Below are 19,437 nucleotides of genomic sequence, written 5' to 3' on the forward strand. Positions count from 1 at the left end.
ACGATGAGATCAGATGTCAGACATCCCAAAAGGCTTCCAATTGAAATCAATGGGATTTTACACATCCACAGGTATTAGATTGGTGCCAGAGTGATCAGTAACTTACAGAAATGAATGCTGGGGAAGCAGAGAGTCAGTTTTCCTCTTTCTATATTCTAGAATCATGATTTATTGGACAGGTATGAAGTCAGTAATGGAGCAGTGGGAGCTCCATTATGGACTGGGGCTAGGATATTTTGTTGTGCAGAGTTAGGTATAGTGCTTGTTTGCCATTGAAACTTCACTCTGGTTGTAGTCTGAAGGCTGCTGTGGAGTTTCACTGTTACATTGCCTTCAGTTGACCTTTTTTGAAAGAACACTTTTCATCCAAACCCATCAGAAAGACTAAATACTTTCTGCTGTAGAAGAAGGTGGCTGTAAAAGAGATAGTAATTAAAGATAAGAAGAGAGGCAAAGGTCAGTAGAAGCATATTTATATATACAGGAGTATATATGTATTTATATATATATTTTTTTTATATATATATACAGGAGTATATATATATTTATATATATAGGAGTATATCAGTTCCAGTTATGTGCTACTGAAAGGAATATTTGTTCCTCAGATAGTCATCTGCTTTTAGTTCCAGCAGACTTGAAATGATGTCTGGTTGATGCTGCATATTTCATTGTACCAGTTGGTGCTTGCTGGTAAGGAAAGGAAAAGAATGAACTCCATTCTTTCACTTGGATACAGCATACTAAAGATAAGCTCTGATGTGAGATGATTTAATTCTTCTACTGCTTGCTGATATAGTATATATTGGTTTTGCAAAGGAGGTGCAGCAGCTAGTCATGAGAACTGGAATTCACTTCCAGCTCTGAAGAGAGCATCAGAAAGTGGCTCTTCATAGTAAAAAGCATTTACAGGAACAATAGTATACGTGTCCTTTCTGAGCCTCTTCAGAAGCCTCAGCTGCCCCAGGTGGCTCTCAAACAGTAGGTTTAGACTTTTGCAGCTGGCCCTTACCCTTAGACTCTCTAGGAGTCTCTCTCAGGCACATCAGCTGTGTGAAGCTGAAGCATCTCTCCTGCACTGTGCTGTGCAGTGTCTGAAGGGTCACTGCTAATTTACAGCAGTGTCAAGGGCTGACACCGTGCTGCGAGCACCTCCTGACCTGACTATACCAAATGTCTACCCTGACAAATGGCTTTGCTGTCAGGAATGTTGGAAAGACAGAAACTTGAGGCACCTTCCTTGTCCTCTGAAGTAACAAATGCTGATGTTAATGAGTCTACAGACTCACTGAGGGACTGTTACCACATGGCTTCTTTCTGTTTTTTTCTTGACTTAATTCTGCAAATGGCTTAGCTGTCAGTCTGCCCAGAGCTTTGCTCTGTCACAGCAGTAGTACTTGTTACTGTGATTGTTGAAATATACTGCTATGTCTCACAGAGATGCCGCAGCTGCCTGTGTGTTTCCCTGAATATTGTAAAAGAACGTACAAAATCCCCACTGCCACAAGATTTGAGGTTCCATTTATGCAATCACTGTAATGCAATTAGACCCCTCAAAAGCAGGGAATAGGTAAACGTTATCTTCAGTTGGTGGCTGGGAACATTCATTCTGAACGTCCTGAAGAAAATGCAGAATGTTTGGAAACTTTAACCAGAATCTAAATGCAGGATGCTTTAGTTTACTTTGGCATACAAGCATTAGAGAGAAACTGCTTCAGTGACTCGGGTGTATGATTGTGATTGAGGCTTGTATTGAAGAAGGACTGATGACTTGCCTCCAGTCAGATGTGCTGAGGGAACGTTTTACCCTCAGGTGCCTTCTGTGGGCTGTTCCAAACGTGTATCTGAGTTCAAAGCAGCTACTTCTTTAGCTTTTATAGCTCTCAAGCCTACATGTACCTGGTGTGTCCCTGTTGCTTCCTTGCCCATGCATTTCAGATCATCAGCATTTCAAGGTTTGATTCTATGTCTTCATTATATAGTTGAGGTGTAAGGAAGGAAGAGGGTATTACTAGCTGAGGGGCTTCCAGCTTGCTTTTCAATGTGACTGCAGCCATAGTAAGGTTTTTCCAGGTATTCCAAAATTCTATGTAAGCAGTCACTGCAACTGAAGGGAACTGTTGTTTGAAGGGAACAGCATAACCACTTTGACATACAGCTGTTGTATTTAGTTTGACCAGATGGAACAATCCCATTTCATTTTAGAATACAGCCAATCCTAACACAGTTTCTTTTTGTTTCAAGCAAGAAAAATTCTACCATAAATATTAAATACCATAACAAAGCCTACCAATAAAATTCTACTATAAATGAAACAAGCTTTACACTTGAGAAGATGGAGAGGAAAACTTTATCATCTATGTGCAAAACTATATAATAATTTATAACATTCTCCCTCCCAGCTGTAAAATGCATGTCTTCTTTCAGTCTACACTGTCATATTCAAATGCTGGCTGTGTGTTTTGCTTTCCTGTATGGGTGATCCTCATGGCAGCAGGGAAACATTCTGTAGCCTTTATTACAAAGCCCTACTCCTTTGAACAATGCAGGGATGCCTCCAGCCCTTACCCAGGCCTGCGCGCGGACAGCATTTCTATTAGCAATGACAACGACATTGAAAGGCGCATCCTGTGAGTCACAGGTAAGAAAGGAGAGGAAACATGGGTTTAAGTATAAAAGGGGGTTCAGCTGCTCAAAGTATAGTCATTGTGCCTGTATACCACGGAGACACGTACACTACATGACGGAGGAATTGTTGTCACCGTAACAAAGTCAAGTTAACAGGTCACAAGAGGGCAGCAAAGTCTCACTGCTCAAGGTGACAACATTTGAGAGATGGGGTCATTCATCTTCCTCAAGCCCAGCTCCTGTTTTGGACAATCACATAGCCCTGTGTCTAACTAGCTGGTGCTTCCCAGGCTCTAAACTACTTTGTATGCAGAGTGAGACTATTATGTACGTAGGTGAAAATCCTGTTACATCACTTGAAACTAACCTATTTAATCTAAATAGAGATGCACTGTGACAGTGCTGAAATAAATTGCTCACCCAGAGTTCAATGCTGAACAAAAAGCTACACCAGCATGTTATCTACCTAATCAATAAAAAAGCAACGTTTATGGAACATTGACTTTACAAAGCCTTTGCAACTGAGTTGTTTGTTACATTTCCCCTTCCTTTCTGCTCTTGAGAGCAAGATATTCGGAATCCTGCCTCAAAATACACGTTTCTTTTTGATTTTTTTTTCTTATAGTAGTACTGAGTGAATATATTATCCGTGAAGAGCTTATTTCGTGTAGTATTCTCTTTCTGCTTGAGGGATATGTAAGTAATCTGTATTGTGTTCAACTGCCTATTTGCCTGCCTGTCTCTGTGTCTCTCTTTCCAATAAATCTGCCCATTCTTAATGAGCTGAACCTTTTGAATACGCAGTACTCAATTTGGAAAAGAAGAACTGTGCTAGGGAGAGATGATTCATCGTATCAGTCACCGCGTTATGTAATGCTGAATGATCGCAATTGCTGAGAGCAATCCGAGCAGCAGTATTCCCACTTGTGAAATTAAACGCAATGTCTGTAAGAATAAATGGGTATCTGGGTGTACTTGGAAGGAAAACAAGTCATGAGAGCAAGGCAAAAATACATCCATTTTCAAAATGGTTTGCAATTTTCTGTGGTATTACTGCAGATTTTAACTATAGTTACCTCAGTGCACCTTCCAGGTGCACTTTTCTGGGAAGAACATAGAATCATAGTTCTACCAGTTGCTTGTATCTACCAAGTGAATATGACATTTTGGCACATGTGAAAACAGTGCTTATGGATATTTACCTGCTGAACTTACAGGTATGCTTTCAGAGGACACTTTTGCAAACATTAGACTTTTAGACATACGCTGAAATCCCTAATGGTCATTGGCTTTGGTTTTGTATACCTGTTCAGATGCCTATTGTTCTATCCGAGTTTACTCTCACTAGTCAATATAGTTGCATCTGAGCGTCCCAGAGCTAAATTCAATAAAGCGAAAGAAAAATGAGAAAACTGCCCTTTCCATCAGCAATTGGCCGCAAGGTGTCACTGTGTCTTAAGGCAGCAAAACCTCTACCAACAATGCCTTTAGCGATTCCAAGTTTTCAAAGTATCCAAAGCATGTGGTATTATCTAAGGAGACGCTTGAGCAAAAATGGCAAGGTCATGGAAGCTTCATTGTAGGAGTGTTTTAGAAGACATTTTATGCAAAGCATCTGTTTTTCCGGCTTCTTGTACTTTCCTGGAATACATCAGAAATGTTTTTAGCCCGGAAACGCTTGTTCTCCAGATGTCTGCATTTGGAAACAAGCTTATATGGAAAACTTTATCTTAAATTGCTGCAAGTCAAGAGATCTCAAAATTCAGTGGTGCTGAATCCTACACTTGAATCATTGTCCTCTTCTCCTTCTGTCTTTGTATATCTGAATGTGCAGCATCCTGAGCAGAGGAAACTTGGCCTTATGAAGCTCAGAGCAAGATAAACTGTAGCTCCTGGGACTCACAAAAGGCTGTTTAATCCCTCCTAGTCCTGAAGAATGCTTTGCACAACACACCTGCCCAAGAGAGCTGTGCCAAAAGCTGACGCACTGGGTGTTTAAGGGGTTTCATAATCTACAGCTATAGCAACAAAGAAAGAAACAATTGTGTACACATACAGTATGCGCCTTAGCAAGAAGATGATATCTGGCTCAGGGCACAGTGAAAGGCTGCAAAATCTCATGCAGTAAGTAGTGTTGGTGTGCACTGTTTCTTCAGTAAAACAGTGACCCCAGACTAGCAGGACTTACATTAATATCCTGATAGTCTGTGTAGGTTGGATTAAGACTTTATAAATCTAAATCTCTGGCAATGATTTACCACTCATGTAGAGTGCAAGGTGTTTTGTTTTCATTGTTAGGACATTAGGTAGTTGCAATGCTTTTCCTAAGTCACCTGCTCTGCACTGTATGACACTTAATTCCCTGTATAGCTGCTGAGAATGAGAGAGCTGTTTTAAGATGCATATTTCTTAGTGCTGGTTTCACTACTGGTTTTGTTTGGGACAGGATTACACTTGTAATATACCTGTTTTCATGGCCATATCTTCAATTTAAGTGCACAGTCAAATCATATTTAGAGTTATTAGGTCTACAGATCTTGGCTCTGTGAAAATTTTGGTGCCTTGGTATGAATTTTGGTGCAAAGGTATGCATCGAGGAAATGGTTGTGTTAGTCTGGCCTTGAATGACATGAGACTAAGTGCTGAATAAAACCTGAACTGTCAGATCTCACAGGCTAGAGTAGAGCAGAGATCCCTCAGAGGGTGTAAATCCCTTCAATAGACAGGGCAACCTGATCCAGCTCCAGGTGTTCCTGGTCATTGCAGGGGGTTGGAGTAGATGAGCTTTGAAAGTCCTTTCCAACCCAAACCATTCTATGATTCTATTCTATGGACAGCATACAGGGTGGGTTTAGAGGACCAGAACACATTTGTGACTAGCAGATTGTATTTCCTTTTGTTACTTGCAATATAACAGCATCTTAGGAGTATGCTCAATCATGTTTATTTAGGAACGCTTGAATATGATTTTGGCCTATTTCCCTCTCACTATTGTGTCTTTAAATATCTTAAATATTTAAGACATTTATCTTAAATGTCTTAAATATCTCAATCTTCTCCATTGAGAAGATTAAATATCTTAATCTTCTCAATAGAGAATTAAATGGAATTCTTCTTTGTCTTCTATGCTCGTGGTGGCCCTTAGCCTGGGACCTTTTGCAGAAGGTGAAAAATGACATGGTTCATCCTGGGGGAAGAAGAGTCTGAAACAGAAAGTAGTGTTGCAGTAAATGCAGAAAAGCAGATGAGGTCTCCTGTAGGAGAAGGTGGTACAGGTAAACTTGGGAGTAAATCAGGAATATTGCCAAAGCAATTTGTCCTTGTTTCACAAATCCTGGCAATTGCTGACCTCGTTATGTAGACACAAAATGTCTCTTGGTAGTGTGCAAGCGATTTGTATCATAACTGTAATTATCCTAATAGCACTGCTGCTATGGTGGTATATAAACTATAAACAGGAAAGGCTGAAACCCACTGACACAGATGAGTTGCAAATGAAGGGCTGATGCCTCTACTATAGGAATATGAACAAGATACGGGAACTGGCTGAGGAAATCCCTCAAGATTTGTCCCCGGGAACTGCCTTCAAAGTGTTTGCTCAGGGAAGAAAGGTGTGAAGAAGGGGAAGGATGTGTGTTTCCTCCCCTTACGGTTTTATGAACCTTAGGCCCTGGAACCAAGGCTGCTTCTGAGAAAGCTTTTATATGTTGCCTCATTAGTGTATTTTCTGGGAGGCTTTGTAACTCCATGTCTGTGGGAAGAGGTACATTATATATCAGTGCCAAGGGTGTGTGGTTTCTAACGCTATTTGACTGCAGAGTGAGTCTCCTTGAAATAATGGGAACAGCTTGTCTCTTCATGTGAACCTTTTTATAAAGCACATAGACCATCATTGCCTATGGTGATTAGTCAACTACAGGCTCCTAATATATGTTGGAGATGTAAAGAAAAGCTTGATGCATGGAAGGAAAATAGATTTTTAAAGCTAAGGCCAGCTGTGGTTATTTAGTCTGACCTACGGGATGCACGCATTTTTCTCAGTAATTCCTGAATCATGTTCCTGATGTCTGATTGAACTACACATAAAATACATCATCCAGTCTTGGTTTAAATGTAGCTGTCATGTGGGAGGGAAATGTGGTGTGGAGGCTGAGAAAAGTCAGGGGTCACTATATGAAAGGAAGGTGTAGGAGGGAAAATATATAGTTTAGCTATTCCACAGGTTTCAAGGATCAGCAGTAGAATTTATTGTCATTTATGGCACTGCAAAAAGTCAACAGGGAAGTGAGCCCCATCGTGGTAAAAGTGATGAAAGTTCCCAGATAAACTGTAGAGCTTGCTCAGAAAAAACCGTGCAATATTAGGAGATTAAATGAACACCAACGCAAACACCAACACAAATGAGAAAATAGAAGTAAAAGGGCAGGAGTTGAACAATAATTAAGCCTATGAATAAAATGGGGTATCTTTGGGTTTTGTGGGGAGCAGAGAGGGGAGGCTGGGCTAATGTTTTGTGCATATTCCTTTGTGTGTTTGGTTGTGCTCCAACGCATCAAACGCTTTTGCATCTGAGTTGGCACTCTGACAGTGAATCCTATGAATATCAGTTAGACTATTCCTGAGAGGAACATGAGCAAGTGTCTGAGAAGATCAAAGCTTTTGACTTTTGAAGTACATGAGATAACTACTAAATAGATATCAGAAAAACCGGTATTGTCTAACCACAAAACCTACTAATGAATTACCAGTAGCTGCACATCAGGAAGATGTCTCTGAGTCTCTTCCGCACATCTTTTTCCAATAGCAAACAGAAAACTGAGCTTTTATTGTAAGTTGGCTTTTGGTTGGCTGAATTTTGACTTGATCCTCTCAGTTATCTGGAGAGGTGAGGGACAGGAAGGCATAGTGTAAGAACTGAGGATTTCACTTGTGCTTGACACCTCACGGGTAGCAGTAACAACCACGAGATGCTTTGTTGTCAGTATGTTTTGTGTTCGACACTGCTGTGACACAGAGAGACTGTATAATGGTGATGACTACATATGTCAGAAGGAAGTGAAGGTCAAATGATCACAACCAGAACTAGCATTAAGAAATCAAATAGGTTTTACTGTGTCTAGAGGCTGAAATGGATTGGCATGGGTTCATAGGTTCATCTGTACAGTTCTTTCAAAATGTTAGGTATAAAAGAACTTAATTGACTGCTAGTAAGATCTGTTCTCCTTTGGGAAAGCATCAAATAGCTTTACAATATCACTGTTTCATTGTTTTGCAATGGATCTCGTAATATATTCTGTTGAAGTTATTAATATAGGCTTCCTTGTACAGGAGTATATTGAATGAAAATTAAGCTGGCCTGCTCACTGCTTCTTACAGACTGTCTCTGATGCAGAGCGAAACTATTAATTAACTTTCTGACTCCCGGGTTATTCCCCACAGAGTTGAAGGATGTTTTTCTAGGGGCAAGTGAACAGCATTTAGCTGCATCTGCAAGAATGTAATGCAACCATTCATTTAATTTGATTCAGAGCCACAGAAGGCTAGACAATGTCCTATATGGAACAAGAAGCGTCTTCAAGTATGAATTCAAAGGGTGCGACACATTTCTAACCCATGCTATGTTGGGCTGTGGGATGTTTTGGTGCTCTCTGGATCCTGTGTAAAATGATGTCTCTCATGATAGAGGTGCTTAGTGAAGAATACAATGAATTTCTCTGAGCATTGACAATGTCAGGATACAGTATTTGGGTTCATAAAGTAAAGCGTCTAAAGGGTTGTTTTCAAATGATAACCATTTAGAGGAAGTAATATTCTATAACAATAGTATATTTTTTTCTTTGCATTTCTAGTTTCTCTTTTCTTTGAGTTCCTCCAGTTTCTCTAATCTCAGGTGAACTGATTGCTGCTACTTTCATTTCATGCTACAAATTGTTCACTGAATTGCCTAGGATGTGCAGAGAATTGATGACAGAGCCAAGGAGTATTCAAATGCCAAGGAATATTCAAATGGAGCAGGAGGCACATTACCATTTTTATTATCATTTCCTCTCTCCTCTATTTCTTGTAAGCAATCGCACGCAGTTGTTGCACAAGGCATTCTGTGCTCCACATATCTGTCCATGTTGTCAGCTGTTTGTGCATCAAGTTTGAGGAGGAGGAAGAAATATGAGGTGTGTTAACAACAGTCAGGTTCTTCCCATTTGCAGTTTTAACATGCACGAGGAAATGATGTCTGATGAATAGAGCTGATCATAAGTTTTATGATGCAACGCTTCTTCTTTTGAAAACGTTGATTGGGTTCGGTATTGCTGGGTTGGCTGGTTCTCCAGCTTCACGGAAACCTGCTTGGAAAGTTGTCATGCTGTCGTCAAACTTGTGGACCCACCTGGCCTGTTCCACTGGCTACCCACCATTCTGTGATGCTATGACACTCCTGTCTTTGCCCAGCTACCGCTGCTACCCCACAGGCTACCAACAGCTGAAAGAGCAGTCCATTAGATGTCCTTCACCTGTTGGCCAATTCCTTTGCCTCCCACTTGCTAGTACTCTTAGCTACACATGTGGCAGCAAAACAGCTATGTAGGCAGGGTCCTGGCGTGTGAACTTAGGCATCAGCCCAGAAATGTTTCAAAATCTTTCGTATATACATGAATGTTCCCCTTTCTGGGAAGGGTGATGGAAGGTGTGATTTCCTCTGTGGGATGAACATTCCAGTTCCCAGCACTGGTGCAGGCAAGTCACGGGACATTTTACCTTCTTGCGGTTCACAGCCTGCTTGCTGTACTTGGCTGACAAATGTATGCAGTATGTGTGTGAGTACACAGTAGAGAAGACCAGCAATTAGTGGATTTGAATCATAGAAGGCAAGGGTCTCTGCCACTTTGCAATGCATCTATTGCATGGGGAGAGATTGCAGGGTACAGATTGCGTGTGTTGCAGAGAAGGCACCATTACAAGTTTGTGCTCTGCTGCTTTGACAGGCTTGATTCCTGGAGGGATTTATGGGAGGGGTCACCATTTGAAATCTAGTTTTCCATCAGATCTCTACCCCTGGAAGCTAGAGTCTCTGAGTGAGTGCATCTCCTTCAGCACAGACTCTCCCTGGCTAGAAGACCTAATTTTGGACCTTTGGCATATAGATCTAGATCCTCTGGCAAAGGAGGCGGTGTATGTAGCTTGTTTTAATGTTCTACTCTGAACAGAGTCAATGCCTCTCATAACCTACACAAAAATTTTCTTGGCTTATTGGCCATATCGTATCTCACCTGACACATAAACCATGAATGTCGGAGGTCTAAGGTTAAAAACACCCTAGTTCGTTGAGATGCTAAAAGCTATACATTTCTATTGGCTTTGGTATGAGTTTCTGTTCTGAGTTCTCAGGTTTCAAGCATTGTACATCTTAGGAGCTCCAGAAGTCCCAAGATATTGTATGAATTCGAAGGCTAAAAGAGATCTGTGCCTGTGAAAAATCAGTTTTCTACTAGGATGAAAGCATTTACAATTGCAGTCAGGTGTTATGTTTTATGTGCTACTGAACCAGAAGAATTAAAACAGACCTAATGTGCAGACATAGAGACAGTCAGAGATGGTATCAGGCTCCAAGGATGACTCTGCCTTGGCACAGGTTGGAGTAGTTTTCTTGAGACCAGCTGAGACACTCAGTGTGTTTCAAGTGCCAGACGCTCTGCATATGCTTGTCTGCTTTCTACACCCGGTCAAGGGGAGCAGGTGATAGAAAGCTGCTTTCACGCTGCTGAAGTAAAGCTGAGAGTGCTCTCAGCAAATTGAATTCTGAGTCACAATATTAGGAAAAGCTTCTGACTTCTTTTTGTTACAGGAATGTTACAAATGGACTAGAAGGACAGACATATAAAATAAAGGAAATGAGAAAGACAGACATATAAAATAAACAAGATTTTTTTTCTCATCAGAAATAATTTTTATAGGGATAAGTGTCAGTTCAGAAGAAGCTTTTGCATTAAAATCCCCATGACTCTGTAGAGCCCATGAAGTCCTCATGAAGTAGTCGTCTGCTGTTGGAAGTTGTAATACACCAGGAGTGAGTCACAAGGTTCTTAATTGCTCTAAATAAGCTTGCAAGGCCCGTAACTCATAATAGCTCTGGTTATTCTGTTTTAAATTGTTCCCATGGGCTGGTTGGTGTCTAGAGATTTTGTATTAAAAAAAGAGAAAGAGTTACAATGATGAATAAAAGTAAAGACAGGGAGAAACTCAGTTTTCAATTTTGATAACCTTGCAGTAACCTTACAAGAACCATACAAAGAGGTAGTGAAGCTCTCTGGTATTGGGGTCAATGAATTGTCATGATCCACTCATAGGGATTTGTGCTGAATTGTCTAATATATTTTCCACCTCTGATGCTCATTTCCCTAAAAATCTTGATGCTTTAGGCAGCGCTTATGGACGGTGCTACTTGCTTATGGTCAGATTCCCACTACTGAATTCAATGTGAGTTCCTATGTTCTAGTAATCCGAGGCTACAAAGAAGGGCAGTCCTGGAAATTCCTGAGAAGAAAGGAAAAGAGTAATTTTTTTGTTGCTTCAGCTCCTCAAATGACCTTAGCATTTGGCCAGAAGAGTGCCAGATGCAGTACTGTGGGGTATGGGCAGAACTCTGTAAGCTTGGGACTGCAATGGGAGCCAGACCCCCTCTTTTAGTGATGACTAGCCCTTAGGTGAGTTTTGCTGCAACATGAAGCTTCCCCCCCCCCCCCCGATATTTTTAAGACTTGAGCATTTTCAGGTATTTACTGATGGTTGTGTGCCAGTATTCACTTCTTGTTTGCTAGGGTGAACCTGCTAGAAAGGCATGCTCTGCAGGTATTTCCAAAGCTACTGGTAGTACAGTTGGATGTATTTGGTTCACCCTGAATTGGCTGTTTCTGTCTTTCTTTGCCCTGTCTCTGTGCTCAGATGAGTGTTTTTCCTACATTTACACTTCACTAAAGTCTTCCAGATTACTTAAGCTAGAACATAGGTTGAGTGATGCTAGCTTTATTGAAAAAGCCTACTGTACTAACATACAGAATAACATAGTGAGGATACCTGCTACTTTCTTTGGTCTTGTTAATTTTGGAGAGCTACTTAGAGGATAAGTTACTGCCAGGAATGAATGAGTTGAACCCTCAATGACTTTCATATTATTTGAAATAAATCCTTGTATATCTTTTATTCGTTTTTGACCTAATGTCTAAGGGCTGTGCACAGCACCTTGAATAAAATCAAATGCAGGGCTGAAAGAGGATTTGACACAGCTAAGGCTAGAAGGGAAACCCAGCTGTGTCATACAATTGCAGTAACCTTTGTTTTTAAATTATTATTGCCCAATATAGTAACATTCAGTAGCAAACACTTCCTTAGCTGGTCTTGTCCCAAAGAACTTATGGAGTGAAAAACAACAGAAGAAAACAAGAGTTACTGTCTTGATTCTAAAAAAGTGATGAGGAAACACAAGAGGTTGGTGGTAACTAAGAAGAAAATCCTTCTCTTGATAATTTGAAGCTAAATACCATAACCATAAGTCAAGTCTTCCTGTCAGCCAAGTGGTGAAATGTAATACCTACCTAAGTCTTCTGAGGTCTTTACTCAAGCAATTTCATACTGACATCAGTGTCAGACTGTTTGTATAAGATCTGAAGATAAAGGTCTCCGAAACTGGCTTGAGTGGAATGATATTGAAATATCTTACTCATTTATTTCAATTAGATGCTCTGCAATCACTTGGTTTAAAATAAAGGAAAAATATCTAAACATAAACACAGAGGGTTTCAATGTGTGGCTTTACATTGACGTGTCTTGGAAAGATAATGCTCCTGTCCTCAGATATCCCAGGTAAGTAATAAGCAGCTTCCTCCCATCTTGAAGCTGCAGAGATCACTATCTTGCCATACTTAAAACCACACCTGCAAAGTATCTAAGGAAATTAGTAGCTCTCTTACTCTGGCCAGGAAAAAGAGCCAGCGATACTGGCTTTACTGTATGATATCTTTATTCAAACTTGCAGCGGCTCAGGAGATAGGTAAGAGGATATAGAACCTTTTACTTTTCTGAAACAGGTTTAGATCTTGATAGCCAGGATGGTTCATGTATAAGTTCTGTTATCATCCAACTGCCACTCAGACAGACAACTAGTTAGAATCCTAATAACATCAGGTTTGCTGAAAATGGTTGGTCAGAAAGCTTTCAAAGATCTAAATAGTTTCAAATTAACTGTGTTGTTTTGCCAAAAAGAATGGGGCGGGGAGAAACAGTGAAAAAATAGAAATGTTTTATTTCAAAATTTAATGTTTCAGTTTTGAAAGGTCTCCGAATCTGGCATTTCTGAAGCTTTGCTTTAGAGTGTCTAGTTTCATATGGCAATGTTGAACTAAAAAATGCAGATATAGTTGAATAAAGGTTTTTTGTTTGGGTCATTTCTCACAGTGGTTAAATAACCTGGATAAAAATTAGTTTGGGGATGAGCTAGGGAAAAAAATACTAATTTTTGTTCCCTGATTGCTGAGAATATTTTGAAAATTTTTGGTTTCAATTTGACAATAGGCAATTATTTTCTCAGATTATTGTAATTTTTCTAACATAGCTACCAGGCTGAATAAGGTACAAACTGATTTATGAGGCAAAGAGAGAACAACTGTCATCTCTCATTATCACTGTCTGGCAGAAAAAGAAGTCTCCACAAAGCAGCACAGTCTCCCACCTCCATCTCTCAATGGTGTGGCTACATCTAGCCCTAGGAGGGTCCATCACTTAATTCCACATAACCACTTCAATGGAATAAATAAACGAATGTTCTCATACAAAATCATAGCAGAGTTAAATTTATATAGTTTTTGCCATCCTTGCTTTTGAAGCTGTTAGGATCAAGCATGAAAGGGCTATGAAGACAGTGCTTCACTAAGGGCAGTCCAAAGCTGAGACATGTTTGTATGTAATTTTGTGGTGCTGTTCCCATTGCTGGGGTAAGTAATGAACTCCATTAGTACCTTTTGGAAGTTCTGTCTCACTTAGCTTTTAAGGTTGTGCCAGCAGTAGGATGATCCAAATCACAGCCATTTAGAGTTGCTATCACTCTACTGCTTTTATCTGACAGCTTGGCTGTGACTCTGCATAGCTTCTTGCACGGGGCTGTTAGTGAGCAGCCCACTGGGTAAGCTGCATGCAGCTGAACACTTGCACACTGGGAGCAGCATGGGCTTGCATTCCTTCCATTCTGATTCTGTTTCACATACACAGGTAGTGTATGAAGCAATTTAACCTCAGAGTAGTTTGATATGTTTTCTTATCTCTTCCCTCCCCCCATATCTTATTTCCAAGTACTTTCTCAATATTAATTCAGAAAGGAAACAAGATTAAGCCAGAAAAGGTGGAAAGAGACCAGCTTGATTAACCTGTACAATCTGAAATCCCTTTTCTCTCTGTCTCCTGAACAGCCTTTTAACAGACTGAAACTGCAGATACAGTATTATATATTCTGAATGTAACTCCACTAGTATAAGCCTAGCATGACTATGTCCTCCTTCTAAAAAGGGGAGGCAGAGGACTTTCTGTACCCCCTACTAGATACTGCCTACTATTTAACTTGTTCATTAAGGTGTTGTCCTGTGCTGTCTTTGCTTTAGTTTTGTTCCTTCCTTGGTTTTGCAGTTGACTGTCTTTCCCCATGCTGTATGGTTTTTTGTGTCTGCAGTAAAGCCTGACTTCACGTAGCCCATTTCCCTCATGTCCAGGAGGAAATGGACGTGGTACTTGTCAGCGTGCTTGTTGACAAGCAACACAAGATGTTTTATGTATTTTGGCCGTGCTGATTTACTGGAAACATTGACATTTTGGAGCAGCTTTTGGAAAAATTAGTTCCAGAGCTCTCCAAAGTAACTTTTGCACCTTGACTTGAAGACATTCTGGGAGCTTTTTTTCCTTCTTTCCTGTTCCATTAAGACGCGGGTCTCTCTGCTGCAGCTGTTCTCTATTTAATGTGTTGCTCTGTTTCCAGGCAGCCATACTCCTCTTTGAGGGGAGTTCATTTTTCTCTGGCTGTTTTTCCATTTGCCTTCCCTTTAGGAGGTAAATTTGTCAGCCTACTATTTTGGTCTCTCAGTTCACTACAGCAACAACAGCAATATGAAGGCAGAAAATGAAAACTTCACATGAATAAGTGATTTTCCCCTTTTTCTCTGCTTTTTGCTTATCTCTGGAAATGGGATGCTGCACACTCCTGTGTCCAAGGAAGCATGGAGAAGAACATTTGCCCTGCATTCTTGACTGCTGGGAAAAATGTCCAAGTGAGGCTGTCAAAACAGTGTTTCTGCAGGAGCACATCACTCGCATGGTTAATCGCACTGAACCCCAGATTGCTTTCTGATGAGTTTGGCTTATTTTAGTGTGGGTTTTGCAGCTGCCCTTTGGGTTGCTGCACATACACAGCAGACCTTTATTTGAGATACCTTTCTTATTATTTCAAAGATGGCAACCTAACTAAACACTCAAATTCTAACCCTGCCGCTTGAGTAAGCGTGCATCCAGTCCTCACCTCCAGGATGGTGGCTGCATTGCCAGCAGAGCAGAGTCTTTGGAAATGTCAATATGAGGTGTTGCTTGTCATTTCCATAAGCCCAGGGCTGATTTTCACCTGGGGACCGATTTTGCTGGAAAATGCTGTAAAAAGTGTTCAAATGTGATCCATCTGAGTTTCAGGAGAGATCTAAAGCCGAAGATTCCAGAAAACCTATTTTCCTAAGTAATCGTTGTGGTTGCATTTAAATTTTTTTTCTTCTCTTGCCAGAAGTCAATCTCATAACTACTATTCAATGAAAATTAACTCTTGACACTCTCCCTTTCCATAAGTGTACACTGTCCACTGGTTGGTTGGTGAGGCTTGGTCCTATCTCATATTACAGTCCTCCAGTGAGGACATATCTTACTGCAGACTTATGGTGGCCTCCAGCCCTTTTCCAAGCCTGGGTCTGCAGGACATCCAACATGAAGTTACAAGTGTGGAATAAGGTAAAGCCAGAGCAGATGGCCTGGAGCAATGACCTGATAGGCACCCCATGGATTGTTCATCATTAGTCCACAGTAGGCATGGGAGAGGTGAAGGAAGCCATGCCTGCACCATCTCCAGAGGCTGCCTTAGGACCCACTACTGTCACCACCAAGCTGATGGGGGAATAGGATGGGAAGCTGCGAGATGTCAACATGTCATGTTCTTCTTATAAGTGTGTAGAGGGGAAAAGCCCAGAAGGTATGTGGCTTTCCCTTTCCCTGCCAAAAATTTGCCTCAATTTCGCCAACATCGGCCAGGCAGTCACCCAGTAGGTGCTTCAAAGTAAGGAGACTTGATTTACTGGCTGGCAGAAAGATTCCCCCTCATATATTGGAACAAGTCCCTGTTGTAGGAAGAGTTGAAAAGAGCAATCGGGAGTGGGTTCATCTCCCACTGGAAGGTTTGGCTATTCCCTCCGTTTGATTGTTTTTTATTTTCTGGAGTATTTTGTGGAAGACTTAAAAACTGTTGAAAATTCATCTGCTGACTAGATAAATGGAAGAGATGGGGAGGTCAAAAGACTTTTTGAATATGGCAGAATCTACCCAAAAACCTGGGGTGATAACAAGTTGTGCTAGGTAATAAAGTGACAGGCAAAGGTGTGGTAACTGCAGCTTTCCTCTCCCCTCTGACACTGCAGATCTGTCCCTCTCAGACACAGGCAGACTCTTCTCCGCTCAGAGGAGGCAGAGGGTGGAGCTCAGCGCCTGTATAAATTATATGTGTCCTTCAGGTTATTTCAGCCGCAACAACAAGCTGTGAGCCTGTTTGGCAGCTGACGGATCTGTTACTCAAATTGGGGTGCCTGTTGCTGTCGCCATCTTGCACACCATGGGGAGCCCACCAGCCAAGGTAAGAGAACTGTAGCTCCGTGCCTTGCTGTCACCCGGCACCTTGCCATTGGGACCTCCCTCCTCCAGGTCTTGAGAGCAAATTCCTTCCTCTTTGCATCTGCTGATACACAAACTGGTGTGATGCAGGAGGGTCATCTTGGACTTTGTGAACTCACCGCTTTCCTCTTTCACCATGTAGTAACTAACATGCAAGTGAGCTTCCATGACAATAGAGAGTAGGTGGCCCTTTGCTTTTATCGTGAGGTGTGCATGCTGGTGTGAACACCGGGAAGGAAGAGAGGGCTGGCCTTGATGAGTTTATCTCACTGTAAAATGAAAGTGCTTTACCCCTACTACGTGCTCTCCTCAGGATAGCACATGTTTGTTGCTTGCCACAGCTGAAAGCCCAACATCTTTTTCTAGCAACAAAGCATAATTTATCTTACTTTAGCTGCAGGGGGGAGTTCTGTTGAGCCCTTTGGCTGATTTAGCTATCTTTGACGTAATGTTTACAGCGCCTGCAATTCTAGTGGAAGTATTTCATGTCTGGACTTGAGTTTTGTAATAGGAAGTCCCATTCAGAGATCTTAACTGATATTTTGTAGCATAAATCAACAGAATTAATAGCTGAGAGTTACTTCCTCATCTATGTCTCTAAAAAGGAATGGATGCGGTGTCTGAAATCCAAGATATGAGTTACTTACAACTAACCTTTCTCTATATATCAAACCCCATGCCAAATTTTGCAGCAAATAAAAGAAATATGGGCATTCATGGGTTTTAAATACAGTAAAAAAATTTTTACATGCTATGACTTCTAGAGAATCGTGAATCATTAAGAATGAAGTATACTACTTGTACTTGTGTCATGGTAATATTTGCAAGTGAAATCAAAGATCCAGGAAAATATCAGTAGCTTGAAGACAAAGCTCAAATGATAGATTGAAAATATTCAAATGTTGGCTGCTCAGGGCAAATGACATAAACACAATGTACTTTGGATAAAATTTGTATCTAATCCATCTACGTCTTAGATCCAGAGCTATCTATCTGTCATAGATATTAAATATAAATGTTGTATCTGATAATATAATTCTGGATCTGATAGATGAGTGGATAGCTCAGATATCATTTTATCTAGAAAGTCTCAATTACAGCAAAAGTTCTTGCATTTGATCCTAATGCTGCGAGCACCATTCTACGAGTATAAACGTAGTCCTGGTTAATAGGCAACACTGCCGAAAGGTTAGAGTGCGACCTTAGCTTCAGGTCAGAAAGCTTCTATTCCCAAGGAAGGAAATTCTTTCAATACAGCCCGTAGCTCTGCCATATAGCCAGGCAAATTAATTTTTCATGAATGTTAATTAGTAAATAGATTTGGAAATCAGAACAGAGTGGGTTTTATTTCTTTTAGAAAAGTGTGGACTCTTTGAGTTATTTAGGAAGACCTACTGAGAAGTCTATGTAGTATTCTACTAATACTATCTGGTATTCCAGTTAATTTTTTGCTGTTTAAAGGAAGCTACCATGTCGGCACAGAAGTGATGGACAGCATTATTTTACAACTTGCTGGGAGTGCTTTTGATATTCATAGAAGGGTCTTTTCTTCTGCTCAGACAAGATTAATCAATCGCTCTTTAGTAGTTTTATTTTGTGACCTATGGAATCATTTTTATGTGATAAAATACTCAGATTTACTTACTAACTGTTCAACCTGGAATGAAAAGATTTTGGATAACTGTGATTCCCAAGGAAAACACAGCTTTTGTGGTCATGCTCTCTCCTATTCTCTATCCTGGTTTTGCATTCGCTTTTCCCACCAGAACTTTGCATTCCTCTAATTTTGAAGAAAATAGGCAGATGATGGGAAGGAGAAATTGCTAGCAGTATTCTCACTGATGGAGGGGATAAGAATATCACCCCATATTAGATGTTAAAGAATCTGTGTGGAAGAGTGCTTTGGAACCAGGCTGATCACAAAGCTTTTTTATAGTTTATAGATTTATATTTTTAACCTCATTTTGATAAATTGCCAAGTAGTAGTTGAAACAAATCCTTAGTATCTAAGATAAAGAGTAAGAATATGCCAAATGATTGTGTGAGATCTTGTACATAAGATATTACACAGCTTCTGGTACACCACTGGAGGAAGAAAAAGTAATCCATGAAAGGAAGTAATTATTCATATCTGAAAGATATCTATAAAGCCGAGTGATAAATCCTACAGCTATTTACAGCATGTCAAAATAGTGAGAGCAAACTCCTCACGTAAAACTTCATATAACTTGGTATTATCTCCCCTCAGAAAATTGGTTACATTTGGTGCAAGGCCATCAAAATCGGCCTTCCAAGTACAAACCAAGAACTTTTTTTTTAAGAAAATAAAGAAAATTAAAGAAAGAAAGAGAGAAAAGAGAAATAAAAGAATAAAAGCAAACCAAAGCAAAGCAAAGGAGAGAAAAATTTTAGAAAGAAAGGCGATGTGGCTGTGCGATGATGTTCCCAGATTGCCCATCTCTGCAGAAGCTGCCCACTAGAAGACTAACTTTCTAGTGAAGGTAGCTATGAGAGCTTGTTCTAGGAGCAGCATGGAGGGGCAATAAGAACTGAAATCAAACATAGGAGCTGTTGGGAAGTTTTTCTTCTTTCACTGCCATCCAAAGACCATCTCAGTAGGCTCCTCATTATTGATGAGCTTTGAGAAGATTTCATACTCTCAAAGTTGTCTTTTTTGGGATGAAACCTTGAAGTGACCAACTGCCTGCAGACAGGAGAATTATGTATCCTCCTAAAGCTGACCGGCATATTACTGTTCTCTGGAAGCCAGTCAGTAGGTCAGCAAAGGTGCACTATTACAATCAAAGAGATGTTAGCAACAGATGTGAATTTTCGGTTTGTTAAGGTTTGACACAG

The 19,437-nt window shown here is 40.5% G+C and overlaps 1 protein-coding gene across 1 annotated transcript in view; it reads left to right on the forward strand.

Annotated features, from left to right (window-relative positions):
• The first annotated feature begins 16,487 nt into the window (after positions 1 to 16,487).
• Positions 16,488 to 19,437, forward strand: part of LOC136017408 (cytosolic phospholipase A2 beta-like) — a 31,908-nt gene continuing 28,958 nt past the window's right edge. The window contains exon 1 of the mRNA XM_065685691.1: positions 16,488 to 16,543. Within this exon, the coding sequence (XP_065541763.1) occupies positions 16,523 to 16,543 (21 nt within the window). The 5' untranslated portion in view covers positions 16,488 to 16,522. The remainder of the gene's footprint in view (positions 16,544 to 19,437) is intronic.

This window comes from Lathamus discolor, chromosome 6 (assembly GCF_037157495.1).
Source record: "Lathamus discolor isolate bLatDis1 chromosome 6, bLatDis1.hap1, whole genome shotgun sequence".
In the NCBI taxonomy this organism is placed as follows: Eukaryota; Metazoa; Chordata; class Aves; order Psittaciformes; family Psittacidae; genus Lathamus; species Lathamus discolor.